Source organism: Zalophus californianus, chromosome 6 (assembly GCF_009762305.2).
Source record: "Zalophus californianus isolate mZalCal1 chromosome 6, mZalCal1.pri.v2, whole genome shotgun sequence".
Taxonomy (NCBI): domain Eukaryota; kingdom Metazoa; phylum Chordata; class Mammalia; order Carnivora; family Otariidae; genus Zalophus; species Zalophus californianus.
Window position 1 is genome coordinate 128,013,056 of NC_045600.1, and position 21,436 is coordinate 128,034,491.

At 48.2% G+C, this 21,436-nt stretch overlaps 1 protein-coding gene across 1 annotated transcript in view; it reads left to right on the plus strand.

The window, feature by feature from the left end:
- Positions 1 to 21,436, plus strand: part of ADAMTS17 (ADAM metallopeptidase with thrombospondin type 1 motif 17) — a 353,771-nt gene that overhangs the window by 233,092 nt on the left and 99,243 nt on the right. The window contains exons 15-16 of the mRNA XM_027571265.1: positions 1,110 to 1,237; positions 14,387 to 14,507. Coding sequence (XP_027427066.1) covers positions 1,110 to 1,237; positions 14,387 to 14,507 — 249 coding nt within the window. The remainder of the gene's footprint in view (positions 1 to 1,109; positions 1,238 to 14,386; positions 14,508 to 21,436) is intronic.

Consider the following 21,436-nt stretch of genomic DNA (forward strand, 5'->3'; position numbering starts at 1 on the left):
TATTTACCAAGTCCTTCTGTGAGCCAGGTCCTTGGCCTGGCCTGGCGACAAGAGATAAAAATCTCAGTCCCTTGTCCTCTAAGGTCTCCCAGGACTGTCAGTTCTTCAATCTAAAGATAATTAAAATCCATCGCTTTCAAACTTTTTTAGCAGTGGAACCCACCTTATAAGAAATCCCCTTGTATATGAAAGTAACTCAAACAATTATAAGACAATAAGATAATGGCTAAGGGCTTTGATGGAGTTGTATGCAAAGTGCGATGGAGATTCCATGTCAGCAATGGCATGAGAAGAGAGAGCTCTGGAGTAGAAGCTTCCGGGGTGATAGGAAACTTCCAGAAAGCTCTGTGCAGAGAGGAATTGCCAGGCAAAGGAACAGCTTAGGCAAAGGCATGAGAGCTTGTCATGTTCTAGGAGCTCACTTGGTTCCAAGAGCAGCAGAAACCAGGGTTTTCATCCTGCCTGGTGACCTGGCTCTTACAAGTTGTCCTAGAAGCCCCTTTGTTCTTGTACTTTTCTGCAGCTCAGTTTCTTCCAGGACCTTCTTGCCACATATCACAGCCTTGCAGCTTTTACCCAGCAGCTGGTGGAGCACTAAAGCGTTTAGCAAAAGCCACTGCTATAGAGACATCCATAGGGCCCACACGCCCGCCTACCCAGAGGCATTCTCATTCACCTTCTCCCTCTTTCTCACCCCCACAACAGGAGAAGCTCCCAGGCTCTCCATACATATTCAATTCACTTAGAGGTTAGCACACCACAAAATGTTCAGCCTCATATTTTTAATGCCTTAAGGAAAAGGAATACTATATCTTTGCCAAGGATGAAGAGAATAAAGTGAATAAAAGCCCACAGAGCCCTCACTCATGTGTCTTTCTCCATTTGCTGTGTGGAGTGTTCCAAGGGGCAGGTGCACATCTCTGAGGAACATGTGCTGGGTTTCTGTGACCTTTATTCCATATTCCATACTGACCTCTCATCCTCTGGGCCACCACCCACATGTCCCTGCACGCTGCTGGCTCATACCCCCCCACCCCGTGCACCTGCACCTTGTGTCGCCCACACACCCCTTCCTACATCAATGTCCACCTTCCCCTTTCCCTCCTCAGATAAACCATGTGAACTCTACTGCTCACCCCTCGGGAAGGAATCCCCACTGCTGGTGGCCGACAGGGTCCTGGATGGCACACCCTGCGGGCCCTATGAGACCGACCTCTGTGTGCACGGCAAGTGCCAGGTGACGTGTTTTCCTTGTGTCTTTGGTGGGGCTTTCTTTGGAGGGGAGGCTCCCTCACCCCCAGAAGGTTTTGGGGGGTGGGAGGCAGAGACCTCGGGAGGCTTGGGGGGATGGATCTTCGCAAGAAGGCAACTTGGCACCCATCCTTGGTCAGCAGCGACTGAGCATGAAGCTCACCCACAGGCCTACTGGGAGCTGAGGTGGCTGGGAGACTAGTGGAAACGATAATCTCAGAAGTCTTAAAATTTTAAAACTTTAGTCGTTCCAACAAAGGGCAGAACAGGTCGAATACTAAGGTCAGGCTGGAAGATACATATGAATATGTTATTGGACAAGCTATTCTGTGTCTAGCTACCAAAGATAGAGTAGGAACAAAGCAGGTTCCTTCACAGGCAGTACCCAGGGAAGTCAGTATGCCTGGCTTTGGGGAACCACTCCACCCACTGCGGTATAGTCCCCAAAGCCATCCTGGTGTCGGATGTCTGTGACTCATTAGAACGAATGATAAGTATCATTTAAGAAGACAGAAGGAAAAAGCAAGGAGGGAGAGAGGAAGACAAGATGGATGGAAGCTCATCTTCCACCTGTTGTTAACTCTGCCTGAGCTGGGGACGAACCTGAAGCTGAGCCCTCCTGCGGCAACGCTCTCCAGCTCAGTGTAACAGGACTGTTTCTCCATTAAGAATGGGCATCGCCCTGATGTGGAATTGGGGAAGGGAGTCAGGAGGCTGTGTATCTCCAGTGCCCAGAGGGCCACGACTCAGGTAATGCCACCCTCCATTATGCCACATGTGCCGTATTTCCTGATGATGCAGTTTGAGCTGTACCTGTCATGAGAGAGTCCTCCCCCTCCACCGTGTCCTCAGCAGGTGAGCCCAACAGGATCTGGGAGAGGCAGCAGCTCCCGGAAACAGAGGCTGAAGCAAGCAGATGGATAGCAGGAGAGCTGTGCATTTGGCACAGAAAGGAAAACGAGGTCTTGCCTCCGATTTTCGCTTTACCTTGTTTGGCCTCCACGGACAAGCACCTGCAGCATGAGAGTAAGCATGGACTCACCAAGGGCTCCTGAGGGGCCTTCTCATTTTGCCAGGAAAAGAGAAGCTGCGTCCCAGGAGCCATGAGGCTACTGATGCCTCGGGGTGCCCACACCTCCCAAAGTCAACACCCATCTCTGATGCTCAGTTTCATGGAAATATTAAAAACGTTTGAACAGTTGTAAATTCCAGGGGTCACGGGGGAGAGAAACTGTCATTCTCCCTAACTGTACTGGTACCAGAAACCTGCCCCCAGGCCTCGGACCCACTGACCCCATAAGGCAGCACATCTTGCTTGTTCTCTGTTCTTCGTGATGCCTGGCTGAGGGCAAGACAGATGGAGCAGAAGGGGAGAAAGGCAGGAAGACACAGACGCAAACACAACTTCTAGGGTAGTTCCTGTCCTGTGGCCATTTCAACCCTGGTGGATTTTTTTTCCCTGAAAAGTCCAAACTAGTCCCAAACTGAGATTTTTCAGGAAAAAAAGCTTGATGATATCCAGACTCCTTTGGCACTGCCTGGCTTTGTTATGAAATCCAGATATGTGTGGGTGATAGGCACTGGGTGCCCGAGAGTCTTGGCAAGGCGCCCTCCCGGGGAAGGAGGCAGTGACAGTGGTGGGGCTGGTGGCCCTCAGGGCTGTGGTGTTGTCGTGGAGAATGTGCAGGGCCTGGGGCAGCGTGAACACAGGTCTTATCATTGTCACCGAAGTTGTTAGCATTTCTCTGTTAAACCTGCCAGCAAGTCAAGTGCAGGGTTTTTTTACTTTCCTAAATTCTACACTTAACACCGGCCATCCTACAGCACAACAATGAACATTTCCCTAGGAACGGTTTCCAAGTAAAAGCACTTGTACCCTTTTGAGCAGCATGATCTGAGCCACCTCTGGGCTCTTGCCAGCATCTTTTGCAATGTTCTTGCCAACGTGCAGGCATTTCTAAGAATCCTGAAGTTGTCTGGCCAGTGGGGTCAGTAGTAAGTGGCCAGACATGATTTCAGCTCTAAGTGATCAGTGCCAATGGGCCCCTTCTGCGACCTTGGTTCTAACCACATGCTTTTCAATGAGGAGATCTTCCCTGTGCCATGACAGCAAACTATCCAGTTTTTCAGTCAGAACAACATGGTTGAGAAGCCACGCAAGGGCTCTGATAACCTTAGGTCTGTGGTCATCTGGCACCTTCCAGCCAGAGCCTGCTCTGCACTTGAATGTGATGGCAATAACATGGGTACACTTGCCTTCCCATTCCTGGATGCCACCCCATCCCTGCCCGCCCCCCAGTCTCTCAAATGCCTCCACCCCCATCCTGGTCATTGCATTTACTGACCGCTGCACGGAGATTAGCACTAACCAAGCACCTTACCCCTCAACACAGGTGCAGACAGTGGCCCTCCTCATGATGTTCTGTGGCAGGTGGGCAGGCTCCTGCTCATTGGAGCCTTGCCCCACCCCTTGTCGGTTCTCACAAGTACCATCTCCTCTGCACGGATGTGCCCCAGTTACCAGCCACCTCCAGGCGGCTCACCGGTCCTAGCAGAAGGACCACCATCCTGGTAGGTGGTGGCAGCATGTACATGTAGGTACCTCAGGGGATTAAATCCCCGAGAAACCACTGGCTTCTTGAAGGAAGTTTAAAAGACCACCTGTAATTTTTCTAACCGTTCTTATTCCTCAGAGAGAAACCATAAAGGTTAAGTTTAGCCCATTCGTGAAGTCAATTCTCAGAAGAATCCAGCTTAGTAAAGTCATCGTTAATGAAGTTTTACGATAAAGTTGAGCATACTTAAATAAGAGTATGAGAAATTAGGAGCACCTGGGTGGCACGGTCGGTTGAGCATCTGACTCTTGGTTTTAGCTCACGTCATGATCTCAGGGTCGTGGGATCGAGTGCAGAGTCTACTTAAGACTCCTTCTCCTTTGCCTTCTGCCCCTCCCCCTGCTTGCTCTCTCTCTCTCTCTCTCTCTCTCTCTGTCTCTCTCTCATAAATAAATAAAATATTTTAAAAAAATAAAGAGTATAGGAAATTAAATACAAGTACAGTATGATGCCCAGTTACAGTAATGCCAAAGTAGAATATTCTGGATTCCTGTGGTACTTGTGAATGAGTAAGGTAAGGAAAATTGGTTACAGAGAGGAATAGTAATAAAAAAAAAATCTTAGGAGTTTAGTGAGCAGAGGATCTGTACTTATTCATCAATACTGTTACCTGATTATAATGGATAAAAGGTAGAAATGATCCACATTTTATGTAAGACAGCACTTACAGAAATATTGCCATGGTTCACTTACTAACTTTTTCCTCTGTTCCCTTCAGCTATAAATTTTGCTATTTTGGGGTGGCAGAAGGAGTTCTGGGAAATTTTGAGAAGCACAGTGACTAGTTGGTAGAGAATGGAGGGGACGAGAGGCTCCCAAATGGCATTTTGAGCAGATTCCACTAAGCTCCAAATAGCAGGCTGATTCAAACCATAACATGAAACATGGAAATACCATTTTAGTCTGTTTTTATGAGGACTGAGTTAAGTTTCATTTCAGTGAGTCACAAATTATTTAACATGCTGAAATGAAACTTAACAGCACTCATAAAAGTGGGAGCGAGTTGGGGAAAGAAACACAAACATTGTCTATTTTTCAGCAAGTCTGTATAAATCAGGAGTTCCATCGTTCGCGATTCCTCCTGTTGGCCTGCAGAGGCAAAGAAATCAAGTTAATATGTTTCTAATGTGCGACTTTGCCTCCAAGCTACTGATCTTCGGTGGGCGAGTCAAACTGACAGATCTGAATATACCTGAGACCAGGTATGCTTGGCTTTTCTTTAAGGCCTCACCGGCTTGTGTACACATGGGGGCATCGTACTCCAGTTAGCGTCCCACTTCCTTGAGATCCTAACCTGTGTAACGTATCCTGGGCTGGACGAACACCAAGAAGATTTTCAGGTCCGGTAAGCTTCCTCGGTGGAGGGATTATGTCCGGTTATCCTTGTTCCCCCAGCAGCTGGCTTGGAGGAGAGCCTTTGAGTGCATATTGAAAAGAGAAACCCAGCGAGTGGATGTGTGGTGGATGGGTCAACTTGCTCTTAGGACTTCAGCGATTCTGGAATATGGAGCCCATTTCAGTGGACGGTTTTCATTATCCATCACTTACTGGCCTCCCATTTTGTGTAAGGTGGCCTATTAGGCAAGTAGAATTACTGGTGGAATTTAGGAGGATTATAAGACTCTGGCCTCAGGGTTCCCCTGAGTAAAGAAGGGTAACAAGCATGCAGGAAAACGTACCAGGAGTTCGTGCTTGGGCCTCTATTTCAAGAACACCCTCTGGTTGCTGCTTCTCCTCACGTCATGACCCTGCAGCTGACATCTCTACGGTGTGTGACTGTTGGTGCTGAATCTTTACTGACAGCAGTGCCTAAAACTCTGAAGTCATTCCCTGCACCCCTTCTGTCTGATTAACTTCCCATAACAACTTCCGGGTTAAGCCGGCAGATGGAGCCTCACCTGGGCTCCTCTCCCATGACAGGACTCCACTAAGCTGATGGTAAAGGCAGGATCGCACAAACCATGATGGCGAAGAGAAGCAGAGGTCACCTTTTGACAGAAGAAACACACCACATCTTTCTGAGGGTGGAAGAGGTTGGAAGTTCCATTGAAGGAACAAAGCCACAGGGGCCAGAACAGGAACGTGCAGGGAGTTGCAACAGAAAAGAAAGCAGAATGCTTGAGGGCGTCTAGGACTTGGGAATGGAGAGTAGGAGTGAGGTGTTGGCTGAAATTGAAGAGAAGGCAAAGAGTCAGACAACATGGCTGGCCATGGCTGGCCCTGCACTTGGACCCTGGGCTGTTGGGTAATGATCTTCACGCCAAGTATCGGGGGCTCCTTTCCAAAGTTGTGTGTGAAACTGTTCAAGGGCAGCTGGAGCAGATGTGTGACCTCAGTACTTGGGCACAGCGCTCAACCCTCCTGGATTGGGGAGTGGACCCCAGTTTCCCCCCCACCAGTCCCAAATGGAAGCCTACCGCACGACACCTCCATCCCCAGATACAGAGCCCCCTCAGTCTACCTTTCTGTGCCTCATTCTCAAATATGAGTGGTCAACCAGAGATCATCAGCTCTTTCAAGAAAACCGGTAACAGGAACAAGAAAGACCAAGAAAAACAAACAGAGACACCAACCCTGGCACAAAATGAGGATAATCATAGAATTCTCTGCAGCCAAATTATCAAGCACGGGGACAAAATAAAGTAATTTTGAGACACGGAAGAACTCAGAAATTTTAGTTTCTGTGCATCTGTTCTGAAGAAATCATGTGTGGTTTAGCAAAACAAAGGTAAAGTCAAAAAGAAGAAGACAAGCCCAGCAAGAGTTGATGTAGCTAACCCAGGAGCCCAGGAAATGCTGGGCCGGGTGCTATACTATTGGTTTAGAGAACTTCCGTTAAAATTAAAACAAGTCAGTGGCGTCCCTCCAACAGGAGAGGCTGAGGCATAGTTAGAAGATAACTATGAGGTGCTTCTCCTCCTGGCCAAAGGAAAAAGCAAAATGAAAAAAAACCAAGTACCATCCAAACCCGTATGAGAGAGTCCCGGTCCAAAATAGGAGAGAATAAACTTCACCATTGGGGAGGGGTTGCTGGCAGGTTCAGGGCACAGAAGAGAGAGGCAGAGGACCCATTCTGAAAACCAAAGCCTGCTACACCTAGTTTGCCCGGGGCCCAGCTTGGTAAGAGGCCATCCTTTTTTTTTTTTTTTAAGGTTTTATTTTATTTATTTGGCAGAGAGAGAGAGCACAAGTAGGCAGAGTTGGCAGGCAGAGGGAGAAGCAGGCTCCTCATTGAGCAAGGAGCCCGATGTGGGACTTGATCCCAGGACCCTGGGATCATGACCTGAGCCTAAGGCAGATGCTTAACTGACTGAGCCACCCAGGCGTCCCCGTCCCGAGGCCATCATTCTTATGCATTAATTGAACACCAGGTGAAGTGATTGAGAGCCAGTGAGGTTTGGTTTAGACATAGCAGAAAGTACATAGGGTGGAACTTGATTTATTCATTCATCAAAGATTTATTGAGCATATTCCGTGTGCTAGACGTTCAGTGGTGAACAGGACCGAGGGGGTCCCTGTTCCCATGCAATGTACAGGTGAGAAACTCATAAACTCACAAACATGGTTGTTCCAAGGACTGTTCCACGTGGAGAAGAGAATGGTGTCATAGGTTAAGAGGGATGGTGGCTGAGGAAGACTGAATGGCATGACAGTTCTCCCCAAGGAGATTGCGTTTGTGGAAGAACCAGCCTCATGAAGGCAGAACAGAATGCTCCGGGGCACCTGGGTGGCTCAGATGGTTAAGCATCTGCCTTCGGCTCAGGTCATGATCCCAGAGTCCTGGGATCAAGTCCCGCATCGGGCTCCCTGCTCAGCGGGGAGCCTGCTTCTCCCTCTGCCTCTCTCTCTCTTTCTCTGTCTCTCATGAATAAATAAATAAAAAGTTTAAAAAAAAAAAAAAAAAACAGAATGCTCCGGGCAGAAGGTGGCTCCAACGCTGGCAGGTTCCAGAAGCAGATGAGGGCTGGGTGGCAGGTGCTAGAAGGAGTGGCCGTGAGGGCAGAGGTGTCAGGGCCGCAGGCCATGCAGGCCCTGACAGGTCATGACAGGAATCTAGATTTCATTCTGACAGGAGTGGAGGGATTGAAGCAGAGGAGTGAAGCCATCTTGGTTATGGAGAATTGGCTGTGGTGGGACCTGAGTGGAATCCAGGAAACCAGGTAGGAGGCTGTTAGGGCGAGTCACATAACTGAGAGGCAATGGGGCTTGTAGCACGGGGCTGGGAGGAGATTGGGTTCAGTGTGCATTCAGAGGAGGATGGAGAGCTGAAGTGATGAGCAGGTGTCATGGTGTCATGGAGCATCTTGAATTCCTAAGGTGGAGGTCCACCACCGTGGGTCTTCTCATCTCCTTAGGTGAAGATTAATCCGGCAGCAGAGGGGAGGAAACAGGTACAATAGGTCATGTCCTGAATCATGAGGGTCTAAACTGGGCTGTGACCATGAACATGGAGAGAAAGTAGACACCAGAGTCTTTCAGGGGACAAAACCATCATGTCAAAGAAGACGAGGATGGACAAAGAGCCAGTAGATGTGGTGACCAAGAGGTTGTCTGTCGCTGGTGATCTTCCATCAATCAGGGGAAGGATTCCAGGGGTAGAATCCAGATTTCAAATCACTAAAGATGGATATTTCTCACTTCTGGGGAAAAATGGCCACCCTGTCCCTGGCTCATCCTGTGCCCTCCTCTGGAACACAGTGCTGAGCACTAAAGCCTTTCTAGTTTCACAGGGTCTGTCTCTACCAGAAAGAACCTGTGCTTTCTCCACCAGTTCCTCACCATCCTGAGCTTTTGATTAATTATGCCCAGGCAGTGTCCTCCCCTAGTGCCATATACCCTGATCTGTCAGCAGAACAGGGCTCCCACCTAGAGATGCTGACCAGGAACTTTAAGACCTGCTTTGAAAGCTCAGTAATGGGTAGCAGGAACGCCTAGAGTATGTAGAAAAGTAACTGCTAGGGATCACTGGGAAAACATGGGGAGATTCTAGAGTTTATTGTTTGCAGTTTCCTTTGGTTTGGTCATCTTGCCCTCTTAGAACACCAGACCTCATAAATACAATTAGTAAAACTCCTTTAACGTTTGGAATTAATTAAAAAAAAAAAAAATAGGGCACTTGGGTGACTCAGTTGGTTAAGCGTTTAGCTCTTGATTTCAGCTCAGGTCATGATCTTGGGGTCATGAAATCGAGCCTGGCATACAGCTCTCCATGCCCCGCGTGAAGCTTGCTTAAGATTCTCTCTCTCCCTCTCCCCCCCCCCACACTAGATACCTAAAATAATACCAAGCAGAGTGGGCAGAGCACACAAAGCTGTCCCAGCCCCTGAGTGTCCTGAAGAATTAACTTAAAGGGTGATCCTGCATGCGTTCCTGTTTGCACCTGATCTGAGAAGCTCTCTAGGGCAGACAGTGACCGGCTGTATAGGGACGCTGCTTGAGATGATGGGAGAGCCTACCTATGGGTGAGCCCCTAAACACTGGCTCTCTGCGCATCTTCTACCAAGAGGGACAGGGGGAAGGATGTGGTCCTGACTACTTTCTTCTTCCCACTCTTCCTTTTTTGGAGAGGGCAGTGGTTCCAGGGAAGAAAAAGGGATAGAGGACAATTACCTTATTTAGCCCCAATCTGCTCAGACAGGTGGTAGCTGTGCCCCAAGCCCCTAGAAGGAAGTTGGCCTGTGTGCAGTCTCCATCTGTCCTGACAGCACCCTCCCGTCATCAGGGCCCCAGGTGGTGAGCCAGAGCAGAGGTAATTTTTTACCTCTGAGGTTGAGGTTACTACTCTTGCTTTAAGAACAGGGAAACTGAGGCTCATATCCAGATATGTAATTATCCTCAGGATATGCATTGTTGTGACCACAATCTTGAGCATAACATTTAGGGAAGAGAAGCTGATGGCCTACCGGCCTGGGTAATTTAGCCCTGATCCAGAAGGCAGTTAGGTACAATTTGAAGTCATGTCTGAGGATACCTTTGTTCTTAGAGGTGAAGTCTTAGCAAAAGAAGCTGATTTTTTAAAATAGAAACAAGATGCTGCTTAGGGAAAGAGGAGAAAATAACAGAGCAGTTTCCCCTTGTACACAGTTTTGACAATTTAACACATAAGAGAATGTGAATCCTACAAGCAAGGCTGTCGAAGGCTCTAGATCTGAGTTTCTGTTTCCTCGGTGGAGAGGTGTAGAAGTATAACCTTCCTGTGAGTAGAAGGATTGAACAGCCTCCAGGTGATCTGTGAGACCCTTGGTTGAGGGCATTTGCGGTTTTGTAAGTAGACATTCTGTTATGATAGATCTTCCCGTGGATCGTTTACTCACCCTGAGCACCACTGTAAGAGGGTGCTCTCATTGCTTCCTGAGAGTAGAGGGGAGCCAGCCTCTGTTGTCCTCATGGCTCAGCTGGGCACCCCCACATCCCTCCAGGATGCCTCAGCCCAGAACTGCTTTAGCTCAGGGGTGACAGAGGATGGAGGCGACAGGAGTTACTTCCCCAGTGGGAATTCATGTCTGGGGCCCTTGGGGGGATTGGGTGGGGGGGGTGGACAGGGAGGGTTACATAGGTACTGCCCTCTCAGGACGCAGAAGGCTTGGCATCTGACAGCAATGGCTGTCTCCATGAGGGTCTCTATCTCTGAGCTGCCAAACCCAGGACAGTGGTCTCCCAATATGACTTGGGCCCCTAGCATCCCCTTGGGAACTCACTGGAAATGACGAATCCTTGGGCCCCACCGCAGCAATGGGTGACCTGTCCAGCCCTCTAGGTGACTCTGGCATGCTGGAGTTGGAGAACTGCCACCCCAGGTGATCTTGTGTCCCTTGGCCTGGGAGATCTTCTGTCCACCCTAGAAATTAACCATTGCTGGTCAGACTGGGGGGAGTTGTTCCTTTTAGGCTATCCAGAGCAAGACTTTGTCCAAAAGGGCATACCATCTTCATAAACTAATCTTAGCTCCCATGACCAACCAAAAAATAAGCAGGTGGCCATGTTTCAGAAAGGATCCCCCGGTGTCTCAGATCCAGATCTAAGCCCACACTCTGGATACTTTATTTGGCCTCTTGAGACGACCAGATGCTGATGAGGATGGGCCCCCCAGGGCTTGCCTGTAAACATCCCTGACTCTCAGAAAAGAGGCAAGGGCTAGCTCCATGCAGGCCCAGCATGCCCCAGCAGCCCCACAGACATCAGGCCTTGCTGGGCTCCCGACTGACTTGGACTTCATCCCTGGAAAAAAAAAGAAATCAACTCCAAACATGGTATCTACTTAAATTTTGGATCCTATGAGGTCTAAGTGGGTACTGGTTGGGGCTTCACTGCCATGCACACGTGTACATGTTCTTTATGCGGTGCTTCAGGAGCCATGACAAGAATCTCATGAGGGGTAGAAAATTGCCCCCTGACCTGCCTCGGCTTGTGTGGAGCAATAGCATCTGCCAGGATCAGCCACTAAGGCACCTGGTGCTGGTCTGGCTGTGTGGGGGCTTCGCAAGCGCTCACTTAAGCCAAGATTTTTCCTCGTTACTTGTCTCTTTGTCACCAAGGTCCTTCTTTCAGGGGACTCTGGGGGAGAAGTGGTTTGCTCATCCAGGAAAGTGTGTGCTCTCCTAAGGGCCCTTCCTCCCATTGAGTCCCTGTCCTGTTCCTTCCCGAAGTACCTCCGATGCCTGTCCTTTCTGCTTCTAGATGAATTCCTGCTCTGGCAGATTGCAAACACACCCTTTGCTCCTCGTCCTGATCTCCTAGCCAGGCTGCAGAAGGCCTTTTGAGATCCTAGCGCAGACTCTCCATTCACATTCCCTTTCCCCCCAGATGGCGTTTCTCCTGTTCCTTTAGCTTCTTTTTTTCTGAACGTTTACACGTTCTTGCAAACCCAGCATGCCTTCAGAAGAAGCCCCACCCTTTCCAGAAGTTCTCCCAGTGATCCCCGGTCCTTGGCTGAGGATAATCAGGGGAGACACCCAGCTGGCCCAGGGTTGGGACGCAAGAGGTGAGGGACTGCTCCTGGCCCCGCCAGACAGTTTACTGCATGGCCTCAGATTTGTCAGGTGCTGTCCTTGGGGCTGGGGAGGGAAGCTGTCTGGATAGAGTGGGACGTTAACCTAGAACATCTAGAAAGCATTTCATCAGGCAGTTCCAACTGAGGAACCAGATAGGGAGTGGGTGGCCAAGCCAGAGACCCACTATTGCTGAGTGGGAGTATGGTTAAAAGAAAATAGGAAGCCCATGTAAGGAAGAGTCTAGACCTGAAAGTACCTGAGTGATGGGGAAGCCACATGTGGACAGGTCAGGGTGACGTGACAGTGGTCAGGGTTTAGGGGGTCAGGGTTTAGGGGGCCAGAAAAAGGCTGGAGCTCTGAACACACAGGTACAATATAGATGGGCAGCACACACACGTGTGGCCCCACGGATTTGGTTCCAGAGCCTTTGCTGAGCATGCTGGTTGAGCAAAATTTTGGATCTTGGCTGCCTTGGATTCTTAGCCGGCATCATTTTATATCAAGCAACTTGACAACAACCAGCCAGCAGTCCAGATCACGAATCTCAGCCGCTCCTGGTTCTAGGTACCCTGTGGAAGCTGGTCTACCTATGGGCCACCCTTGGGTGTCCTGCCCCAACAAGGTGTTGCAGTCTGTGCCAGTTACCACCTGGGTCTCCACGTGTCACCTAAATCTCCCCAGCTCCTTCAGGTACTCTTGCCTGCATTCATTCCTTTGCCTGACCTCTGGCTGCTAAAGCCCCCAGTCTTGCCCTTGACCTGTCTTTCTACTACTTTGAACACATTTGAACTTTTCTTTTCCAAATACTGCTCTTTCTTAATGGTCATTTTTGGACTGACCTTGCTCAGCACTTAGCAGATCTTCAGGTCTTTACTGAAATGTATTCAGTTATGCTACTGTTTTTGGACATGCAACAGTAATTTTCCCATAATTCTTCCCTAAAGAAATGAAAGGATCCCAGGATGAGACTTTGGGACTGTTGCTTAGGAAAAACACACACTTACTCTTCATAGAACATCGCATAATGTGGTGGTTCTCCGAGGGTGGTCCTGACCACCAGCAGTAGCAGCAGCATCACCTGGGAGCTTGTTAGAAATGCACATCCTCAGGCCCACCCAGACGTGCTGGGTCAGAAACGCTGGGCGTGGGATCCAGCAGTCTGTTTTGATAGCCCTCCTGGAGAGGTGGACATACATTCCTGTTGAAGAACCAGTGCTGGGGTGCCAGGGTGGCTCAGTCGGTTAAGCGTCCCACTCTTGGTTTTGGTTCAAGTCGTAATCTCATGGGTCATGGGATCGAGCCCCTCATCGGGCTCCACACTCAGCAAGGAGTCTGCTTGAGATTCTCTCCTGCCCCTCCCCCCCCACTTATGCTCACTCTCTGTCTCAAATAAATCTTAAAGGGAAAAACACAAAAATACTACCATCACAAAGCAGAGGATTCTGATTAAGGTGTAAGCCATTGGGGCCAAGAGGAAGTTGCTGTTCAGCCAGCTCTGCTCCATGCCCTGCCCTGTTAGAGTGGGGTGCAAGGAGAGAAGCAGCTTTCTAGCACCCATCCAAGCATCATGGGAAGGAGCGAAATCACCTTGGCCTGAGTTATCTGGCTGTTGACTCCTTCATGGCCTGAAGCACCAATCCTTAATGAAGGACGATGAGGAAACTCAGTCTTGTTCTAGAAGTACTCACTTGTGGGGGGCAGGGGTTGAGGGAGTGGAGAGGGGAACTTCAGCAATTTAACTAGTAAACAATTAAATACTCGGTATTTACCATACTATAAAGCTAAGTATGTTGTTTTACAGAATATAAAATTCTCATGCATTTGTTTTTGAAGGAAAAACAAGAGTTCACAGCTTTTTCTCACTTTTCATGAACGGCCTTGGGCTGTGCTGCCCAGAGCCACTCAGGGTCAGGTTACTCTTCTCTGACCTCACCCAGGCCTTTTTGGAAAGGTTTGGGAAAGAGGGGTCTCCTTGGGCTAGGTCTCAACGGAGAAATGGGGGGCTCGTTCCCAGCTGTGTCTGAATGAGCTCTGGGCTTCCTGACCTCAACAGAAAAGTCAGGGTGGTTTCTCCAGCCTGTTCTGCGGGCTGTTCCAACCAAGATAGAGGTGCCCCGTGCAGCTCCAAAGGAAACGTGAATCCTGTGAAGTTGTAGCCACCCTGGAAGGTGTGTGGGAGTCAGGCTGGCCTCTTCCTCAGGCAGTGCTCGAAGGGTCAGGCTTCTAGCCTCAGTGGGACTTCTGAGGCCTTTTTTGCCTTCATGGCCCCCTCCTCCCTAACAAATAATAAAAAATATGTGTGACAACTATGTGGGTTATAAAGACAGATATGCTACAATCTGGAGTCTGTTCATTTTTTTTTTTCTCTTCTGATTTTAAAATAAAATATTTTCTCGGGCCTCTGAAAGTATGGCGCGTCCCAGGCACCACGCTTGCTGGGCCTATTGGAGAAGTCAGCCCTGCAGAGATCCTCTTTGAAAAATCCCTCTAGTCTTAAACCTGGAATAACCCAGCCCTTTGGTCGTTCAGAAAATTGGCTGTGATGGCATCATCGGGTCCGCGGCCAAGGAAGACCGGTGTGGGGTCTGCAGCGGGGATGGCAAGACGTGCCGCGTGGTGAAGGGTGACTTCAGCCACTCTCGGGGCACAGGTGAGTGTGAAGCCCAAGGGCAAGGGGACCCTGGCCTCTCCGGGGGAGGGGGAACGAGTGAGGGGGAGACCCAAGGGGTTACTGCAAGTGAAGGACAATATTTTATTCCCTTTGCCCAAAGCCAAGAGTCACATGCCTTCTCTGCACCTCATTGTTAAGGGCTAGTCAATGATAGATAGGCGACCCGGCACGTCAGTGTTAGGATTGCTGAAAGGCAAAGAGAAAACATGTTAGCCAGAATACCTTGAGGTTCCTAGAAGTGAATAGTTTGCTTGTGGAGCTCAGTGGAGCTGCCCTGCCCAACCGGTCCCCCTGAAGCTTCACATCAGCCTGTGTTCTGATGGGACACCTCGCCATGTTGTTTTTACCTGCAGATGGAAGAGGTTTTCTCTGAGTTTTCTGTCAGTTAAAGTAGCACAGCGTTTACGCACATCCCTAAAATGCTTTTAAAGCCATTTGTTCCGGGAAGTCTGAGTTGCTTCTGCCAGCTGTGAATACAAAGTAGGCGAGTCTCCTGTTTCCTAAATAGTAGACCTCCCCCAACGTTGTGCTTAGAGACGTCCATCAAAGTTCAGCTGATGGGTCTTCTTAGTCTTTCTGCTTGAACCACCTACTCAGCTGTAAGCTACTTTGCCCGGAGGTGGGAGATGGTTTCTGATCTCCTGTCCTGGAGGACCCCAGCTTATGATGTCCAGGGAGGTATCGGGGTTGATACATACGTAATGAGAGGTGCAGGAGGTAAGGCAGGTCATCTGGGGAGAGAGCTCTTCTCAAAGCCTGAGTGAGTGTCCACTCACCCAACGTCACCAAGAGCGACATCACCAAGGTAGCTTGTTGGGTGGGGCTGAGCTGAAAAGCCTCTATTCTAATTTGAATGATGGCTTTGGATAGAAGCTTTTCAGTTCAGTTTTACCACCACAAGAGAACAAATCCCGAGCAATCCTCTCTGTCCCACAGAACACAGGGCTCTGGGACTGAGGCGGAGAGGAGAAGTCTGTGAATGCTCCCTGTTCTCTGTACGGATGGGAGACCTGGTCTAGAGGAGACGTTCCTTCTCGGTACCTTGCCGAAAGGGCAACCTATCGCACAAGCATTTTGCAGGATCTGTGACCGCAAAACCAGAGGCAAATGCAAGCACAAAATTTAATTTTAAGATTATGCATAAAAATGACATTTCAGGCCGGGTTTCTGGATTTTAAAGACAGGTGCCCAGCCTATGCAAGAGGAAACGTGTTAGAATCTGTGTCTGCTGCGTGGCTCCTGAGATAAACTGAGGAAGGTAATGCCAGAGCAAGTCAGTTTGGGGGGGAGTGTCCTCTGAAGCCATGTCATCCAGGACAGTAGCCACAGGCTATTCAATTTTTAATTATAATTAAAATTAAGCAATCTTGAAAATTCAGTTCTCAGTCCCACTAGCCACATTTCAAGTGCTCCATGGCCACATGTGGCTGGGGGTTCCTGTACCAGACAGCCCAAGAGAGAAGGTTTCCATCACTGCAGAAAGTTCTCGAACAACTCTGCTCTGGAGCTTTGGTGATTTCTATTTGTTGTGATATGTCGTAGGCTACTTCCTTTATTTGGACGGCAGCTCCAGTTTGCCATGAGACTTTGACCTTGCCTAATGTGCCAGCAAGGGCAACAAGGAACAAAACCTCTGCAGTTGGCAAGTTTTACTACTGATAAAATTAAAAAAAAAAAAAAAGGAAGCATTAGAACCCTTTATTTATTTATTTATTTATTTATTTATTTATTTATTTATTTATTTATTTAAAAGATTTTATTTATTTGACAGAGAGAGAGAGAGAGACTGCCAGAGAGGGAACACAAGCAGGGGGAGTGGGAGAGGGAGAAGCAGGCTTCCCTCAGAGCAGGGAGCCCAACGCCGGGCTCGATCCCAGGACCCTGGGATCATGACCTGAGCTGAAGGCAGACGCTTAACGACTGAGCCACCCAGGTGCCCCTAGAACCCTTTATTTAAATCAAATGTGCCACTCCAATAAACTGGACTAGAGTTGCTCCCTTCAGTAGAAGGCAGGGGGAGCACAGACACGCCCACTCCTGCCCCCGGGGCGATTCACTAGCACTCTAAGGCTGTTTCTGCCACACATCTTTGAAAACCTCCACTGCATGCACTCACCCGATGGGGCGAAAAAAGGTTCTCTCTTCTTTTTCCCCCAGTCTAATCCACTTGTTGACCTTTAATCTCGTCATGAGTAGATCCATTCTTCCAATCACAGTAACTCTTTTTTTTTTTTTTTTTTCTTATCACCCCTTTCTCCGTTCTACTTGGTGCCTGGGCCCCATATGTGCACGGGAGGAAGGTGGGCAGGAATGTGCAGCCTTCCTTGTGGGGTGGTCAGGATTCTGGGGCTCAGGCAGCCAGTCCTCCCTGGAGGGACAGATAGCCATTGGAATCCTGGGGGTAGCTGTCTACACCCTGGCTTGTGACGTATGTGCTTCCTTCCAGCTTCTGAGGCACAAAAGCCTTAGTGATGTGGTTTTAGAATATAGGCGAGGTTCAGTGGGGTGAGGTCCAGAGCTGACCACCAAGAAGGAATTCTTGAGACGTCTTTGGTGCAAAATGGTGGTTTTATTAAAGCCCAGGGACAGGACCCGTGGGCAGAAGGAGCTGCGCACCGGGGTCTCGAGGAGTGGCTGATGATATACTTTGAGTTGGCAGAAGTAAGGAAAAGGGAGGTTTCAAAAGAACTTTCATATGCTAAAGAGGACCGACCTACAAGATACCTATTAAATACCAGAGGTCTTGCCATCGTCAAGTTAAGGTTGTTTTTCCCTCTAGCAAGGTTAGTTGGGAGACTCCTGGAAGAATGTCACACATGTCCCACCCAGGAGTGGGGGAAGGTTGCAGGGTGTCAGCTTATGCTTTGTCCTCAGCTTGCCTTCTGCTCCCTCATCATTAGCAAACCTTAAGAGAAAGATAAGCACCCTTTAGCTTTGCCCACCTGGAAAGTTCTGTCCTTCTGAGGGGTTGCCAGATGTCACACCTTTGATCTAAAAGCTAAAGCCGTTTCTTCCAAATCCTCACCATCGGGGTCTGTGAGCAGAAGCTCCTGTCGGTGTGGATTCTGCTTCCTGAGGCTGTGCGTGAAATGCTCACTCACACATGAATGAATCACTATTTAATATAGTTTCATCAAACGCAAGCCTGTCATCACGGCCTGGCATTCTGGAATGTACATATGCAAAGTTACTGACCACCGGTCACCCAGTAAACACTTGTGCGACACTACTACATTTTAAGCATGAGGGATACAGAAATTAAAGTTAACGGCCACCAAGTTGGTCACTGCCGAGGAAGGGTACCCCCAGGCAAGCCGCTTGAGTCCACGTGTGAGGCGGAGGCAGCTCAGTGGGGGGGGGGGGGGGTGCTATGGGGCCTCAAATTCTGGTGAGGTGCCTCACCCAGGTCTCCTGAAAGTTGAGGGTGGTCCCTGAGCCATAAAAGACTGGTAGAAATGAACTGACAGTGCGGGTGGAGAAAGGACATTTCAGGCTGAAGGAAAAATCAAACTTGGAAATGGTATAAAGCCTCCGGTCACGGAACATCTGGGTGACTCCAAGTATGACAGAGTAGATTCACTAATCAGGAAGGTAACTTCATCTCTGCCCAGCTAAAAAGACTGGGAGAAGGAGGAATGTCTTATCACCCTTAAGGGTGAATATCAGAAAGAAATGCCACACCAGAAAGATAACAGGTAATCAAATTCAGGATTTTTGCCCAATTATATAAAGTCCTGACCCTTGCCTGACCTCATCTGGATTTTTTCACCAAAGTGCTTGAGCTGAGACTCCAGAGCAGACCCACACAGGGCCAGCGTCCACATCCCCCAGGATGTCCCCCTCTTGTGTCCTTGAGAGGTCAGAAACATCGAGTGGGGATATGGCATTCTGAGTGTTTATTACTGTTTATTACACCCTGGCCTCTCGATTCCCGACTTTGAATAACCGAGGTCCTCAGCAACTCAACTGCGGAAAGAATCTACTCGAATGGCTATTGTATTATGTCTCTGATGGATGGGCTTGAACATGCTCAAGCCTTTGTTTGAGTTCAAACAGCTGAGTTTTTTAATTTAGTATTTTAAAGTTCTTGGAATGATGCCTCCAACTTCATTCATTCAAGTGTCATTGTCTTTATTCCGTGCTCCTCCTCAGTGCTGCAAAGGTGACTAGTACCCCCTGAAGTCACCACAGATGGTTCTATCCATGGCGCCCCATGGGATAGAATCTCTGAATCTGAATCTCTTTGCACTTAATTCTCGAAGAGAACCTTCTCGAACAATGAATTCTTAAAAGGGAAGGTGACGTGATCTATCCCTTTTGAGTGTGGATGGATCCAGAAGTCAAATATTTATTCAATAATTACTTTTAGAAACTCTCTCACGTGCCACGTTCTGTTCTCTAGGTGTGGGATATGGAGGTGCTGGGGGGAAACTTACACGATGACAAACAATGACTCTTCTCACCACCATGATTAAGAACTACGGTATCAGTTCCTGAAATGTGCATGGAAACCAATGACTGTATATTTCTTTTCCTCAGTCAAGAATAATCTTTGTACGAAGGTGTCCACATGTGTGATGGCAAAGGCTGTTCCCAAGTGTTTCTCATGTAAGATGTTTGTGTATCTTGTGTGGTACTTGAGGTGACGTGTCTGGTGTGGGATTCTTTCCTCATTTCCGTGCCTGAATGTTTTCTGAGCAGAGTGAATGGGAATGGGTCATGCATGAAGCCATGGATAAACACAAAGGCCATTTGTCACTTCTCTATAATTGATGTTTAAGACTGATTGCCAGAAAGAAAAAAACCGTAGAACAAAACTAATTTTAAAGCTATAAAAGGTAAAGAGCTATGAGATCGGAGACCAGACAGAAACCTGTGTCAATATGCCAAGGGATACATCTTCATTCTCCTCGGCCACACCTGGCTCTTGGGCAGGAAATGATACGACATGCCAGAGAATTTGCCGCAGGTGGCCCGTTCTTCCATAGGGAAGTGTCCGTATCAAAGACTTGGACTTCTCACAGGGCAGGGGCATCACACCCTCCTGGTCTTCATACTGGAGATAAGGTCACGGCCTTGCTTTGGCCCACCTACACTGACCTCACGTTCGGGGGAACTAAACAAGGAAGGATATTAGTCTGGCCCCACGGGCTTCCCAAACAATGAGGTCTTTCCACTGAGACCCAGAACAACCCTTAGGGGTAAACATAAAAATAGTAGTATTCTCATAAACAACTTTTGTTTAAAAAAAAAAAAAAGTGGGGGAAACTATAAACTTAGATGAAAGCCTCTCCAAGCATTTTATAAGACAGTCATACACACACAAAAAAAATGGAACTTTTTTTTGTTTGTTTGTTTGGGTTTTTACATGTTTGATTCAACCTTGTGAAAGAGTTCCAGGCCACATAGCCAGAGTTTGACATGCATTCTGTCACGGTACCTTACCAGCACAATGGTTTTCTTCCGAAGGAAGTTAACACTCCTAAAACACAAGGGGAAAGTGTGACCACATCATCTAAAAGCAAGTCTACTTGGGGAATTCAGACGAAAAGTATTTTGCAGGGGAGTGTGTTCATAGCCCGGCGATACTAACTATTCAGAAGATTTGAGATAGGTTTCAGGTCAACATCGCACTGAAGTTCCTTCTGACCACTTGTCCTGATGGTAAAAATGGCATGTTCTCCTAGGAGGATGGCAAAGGCTTTGAATGTTAACCATGGCTTCCTCATGACACCAAATCGTGTCCCTCTAACTGGATTTCTCCTGTTTGATGGCAGAGACTAGAATGGAAAATTATTCTGAAGATAAAGTCTTGCCTACCCTACCTAAATTGTGACTTTATCTTGTGAATTCTTAGAGTCCACCCCTCCATTACTTATTTTTCATGCCCAGTCAACATGTGGTACCTGGCATCTGCCTGGGGGGCCATCTGGTATGAGGGATGACAAGGTGCTTTGGGACTTGGTGATGGGCCTCTTGCTATTGCTGGCCCCTCTCTACACCAACTTCAGCCTGGGCTTTGAGCTGTGGGTCAAAAGAAGGGAAAAAGGACAATGAAGTAGAGGTGATTTCCTTGGTTTGTGGACTGAACACCTGCCTTTTATTTCAGGAATTTTCTTTTTCATTAGTTCTCTGCAAATCTTAGAAAGGTTAGCAGAACCCATGCATGGCAGTGACTCCCCTGCCCTATTACTCAGAGGTCACCTGAGGATGAGCCTCACCTGATTGTGTGTCTACCCTGAGCTTTTCACTACTCATCTGCTCTGCCCCCAGCATAGTTGAAAGAGGAGAGAACACCAGGTACCTTTTCAGTGTTACTACTTGTGCCAAAGTGAAGTTTAAACATAGGTGTGGTGATCGTGTATTTGTTGCAAATGCACTACCTTCCTGTGGAATGTGGAAAATGAACTAATCTGGATCTTGGTGGATGCATCTATTGCCTCCGATTTTAGCAGCCTAGTAATGCTAACACCAAGGTTTATTAGTCACAGAATAGGAAGATTCCACATAACAGCGGCTTTTTTCCCGAGAAGAACCAGCTCCCCAAGCAGGTCCTGTACCCAGGTCAGTTTTGTGGTTGAAATAGAGACTCCTCCCCAAAAAGGTTTCCATCATGTTGACCCTGAACAGTTTTGTCTCCGTTTTTGACACTTCACTGTCTTGTATGCCTAGAATCCAGTAATTCTTCAAACTCCCCCAGAAGGAATGAACTTCTCGAAGAGAAATTTGTGGTACACAGTCCACTGCTGTAATCTTAAAAGATGTGTTCTGTTGTCGTTGTTCTGTTCTGTTCTGTTTGTTTTGTTTTGTTTTTGGTGGCCAGACATTTTAAGTAGAAAAGCATTGCGAGAGCAAAAACTGTTTTTAATCAGAGCCCCTTGCCTCCCCCTGTGAGGACTGAGCAGAGC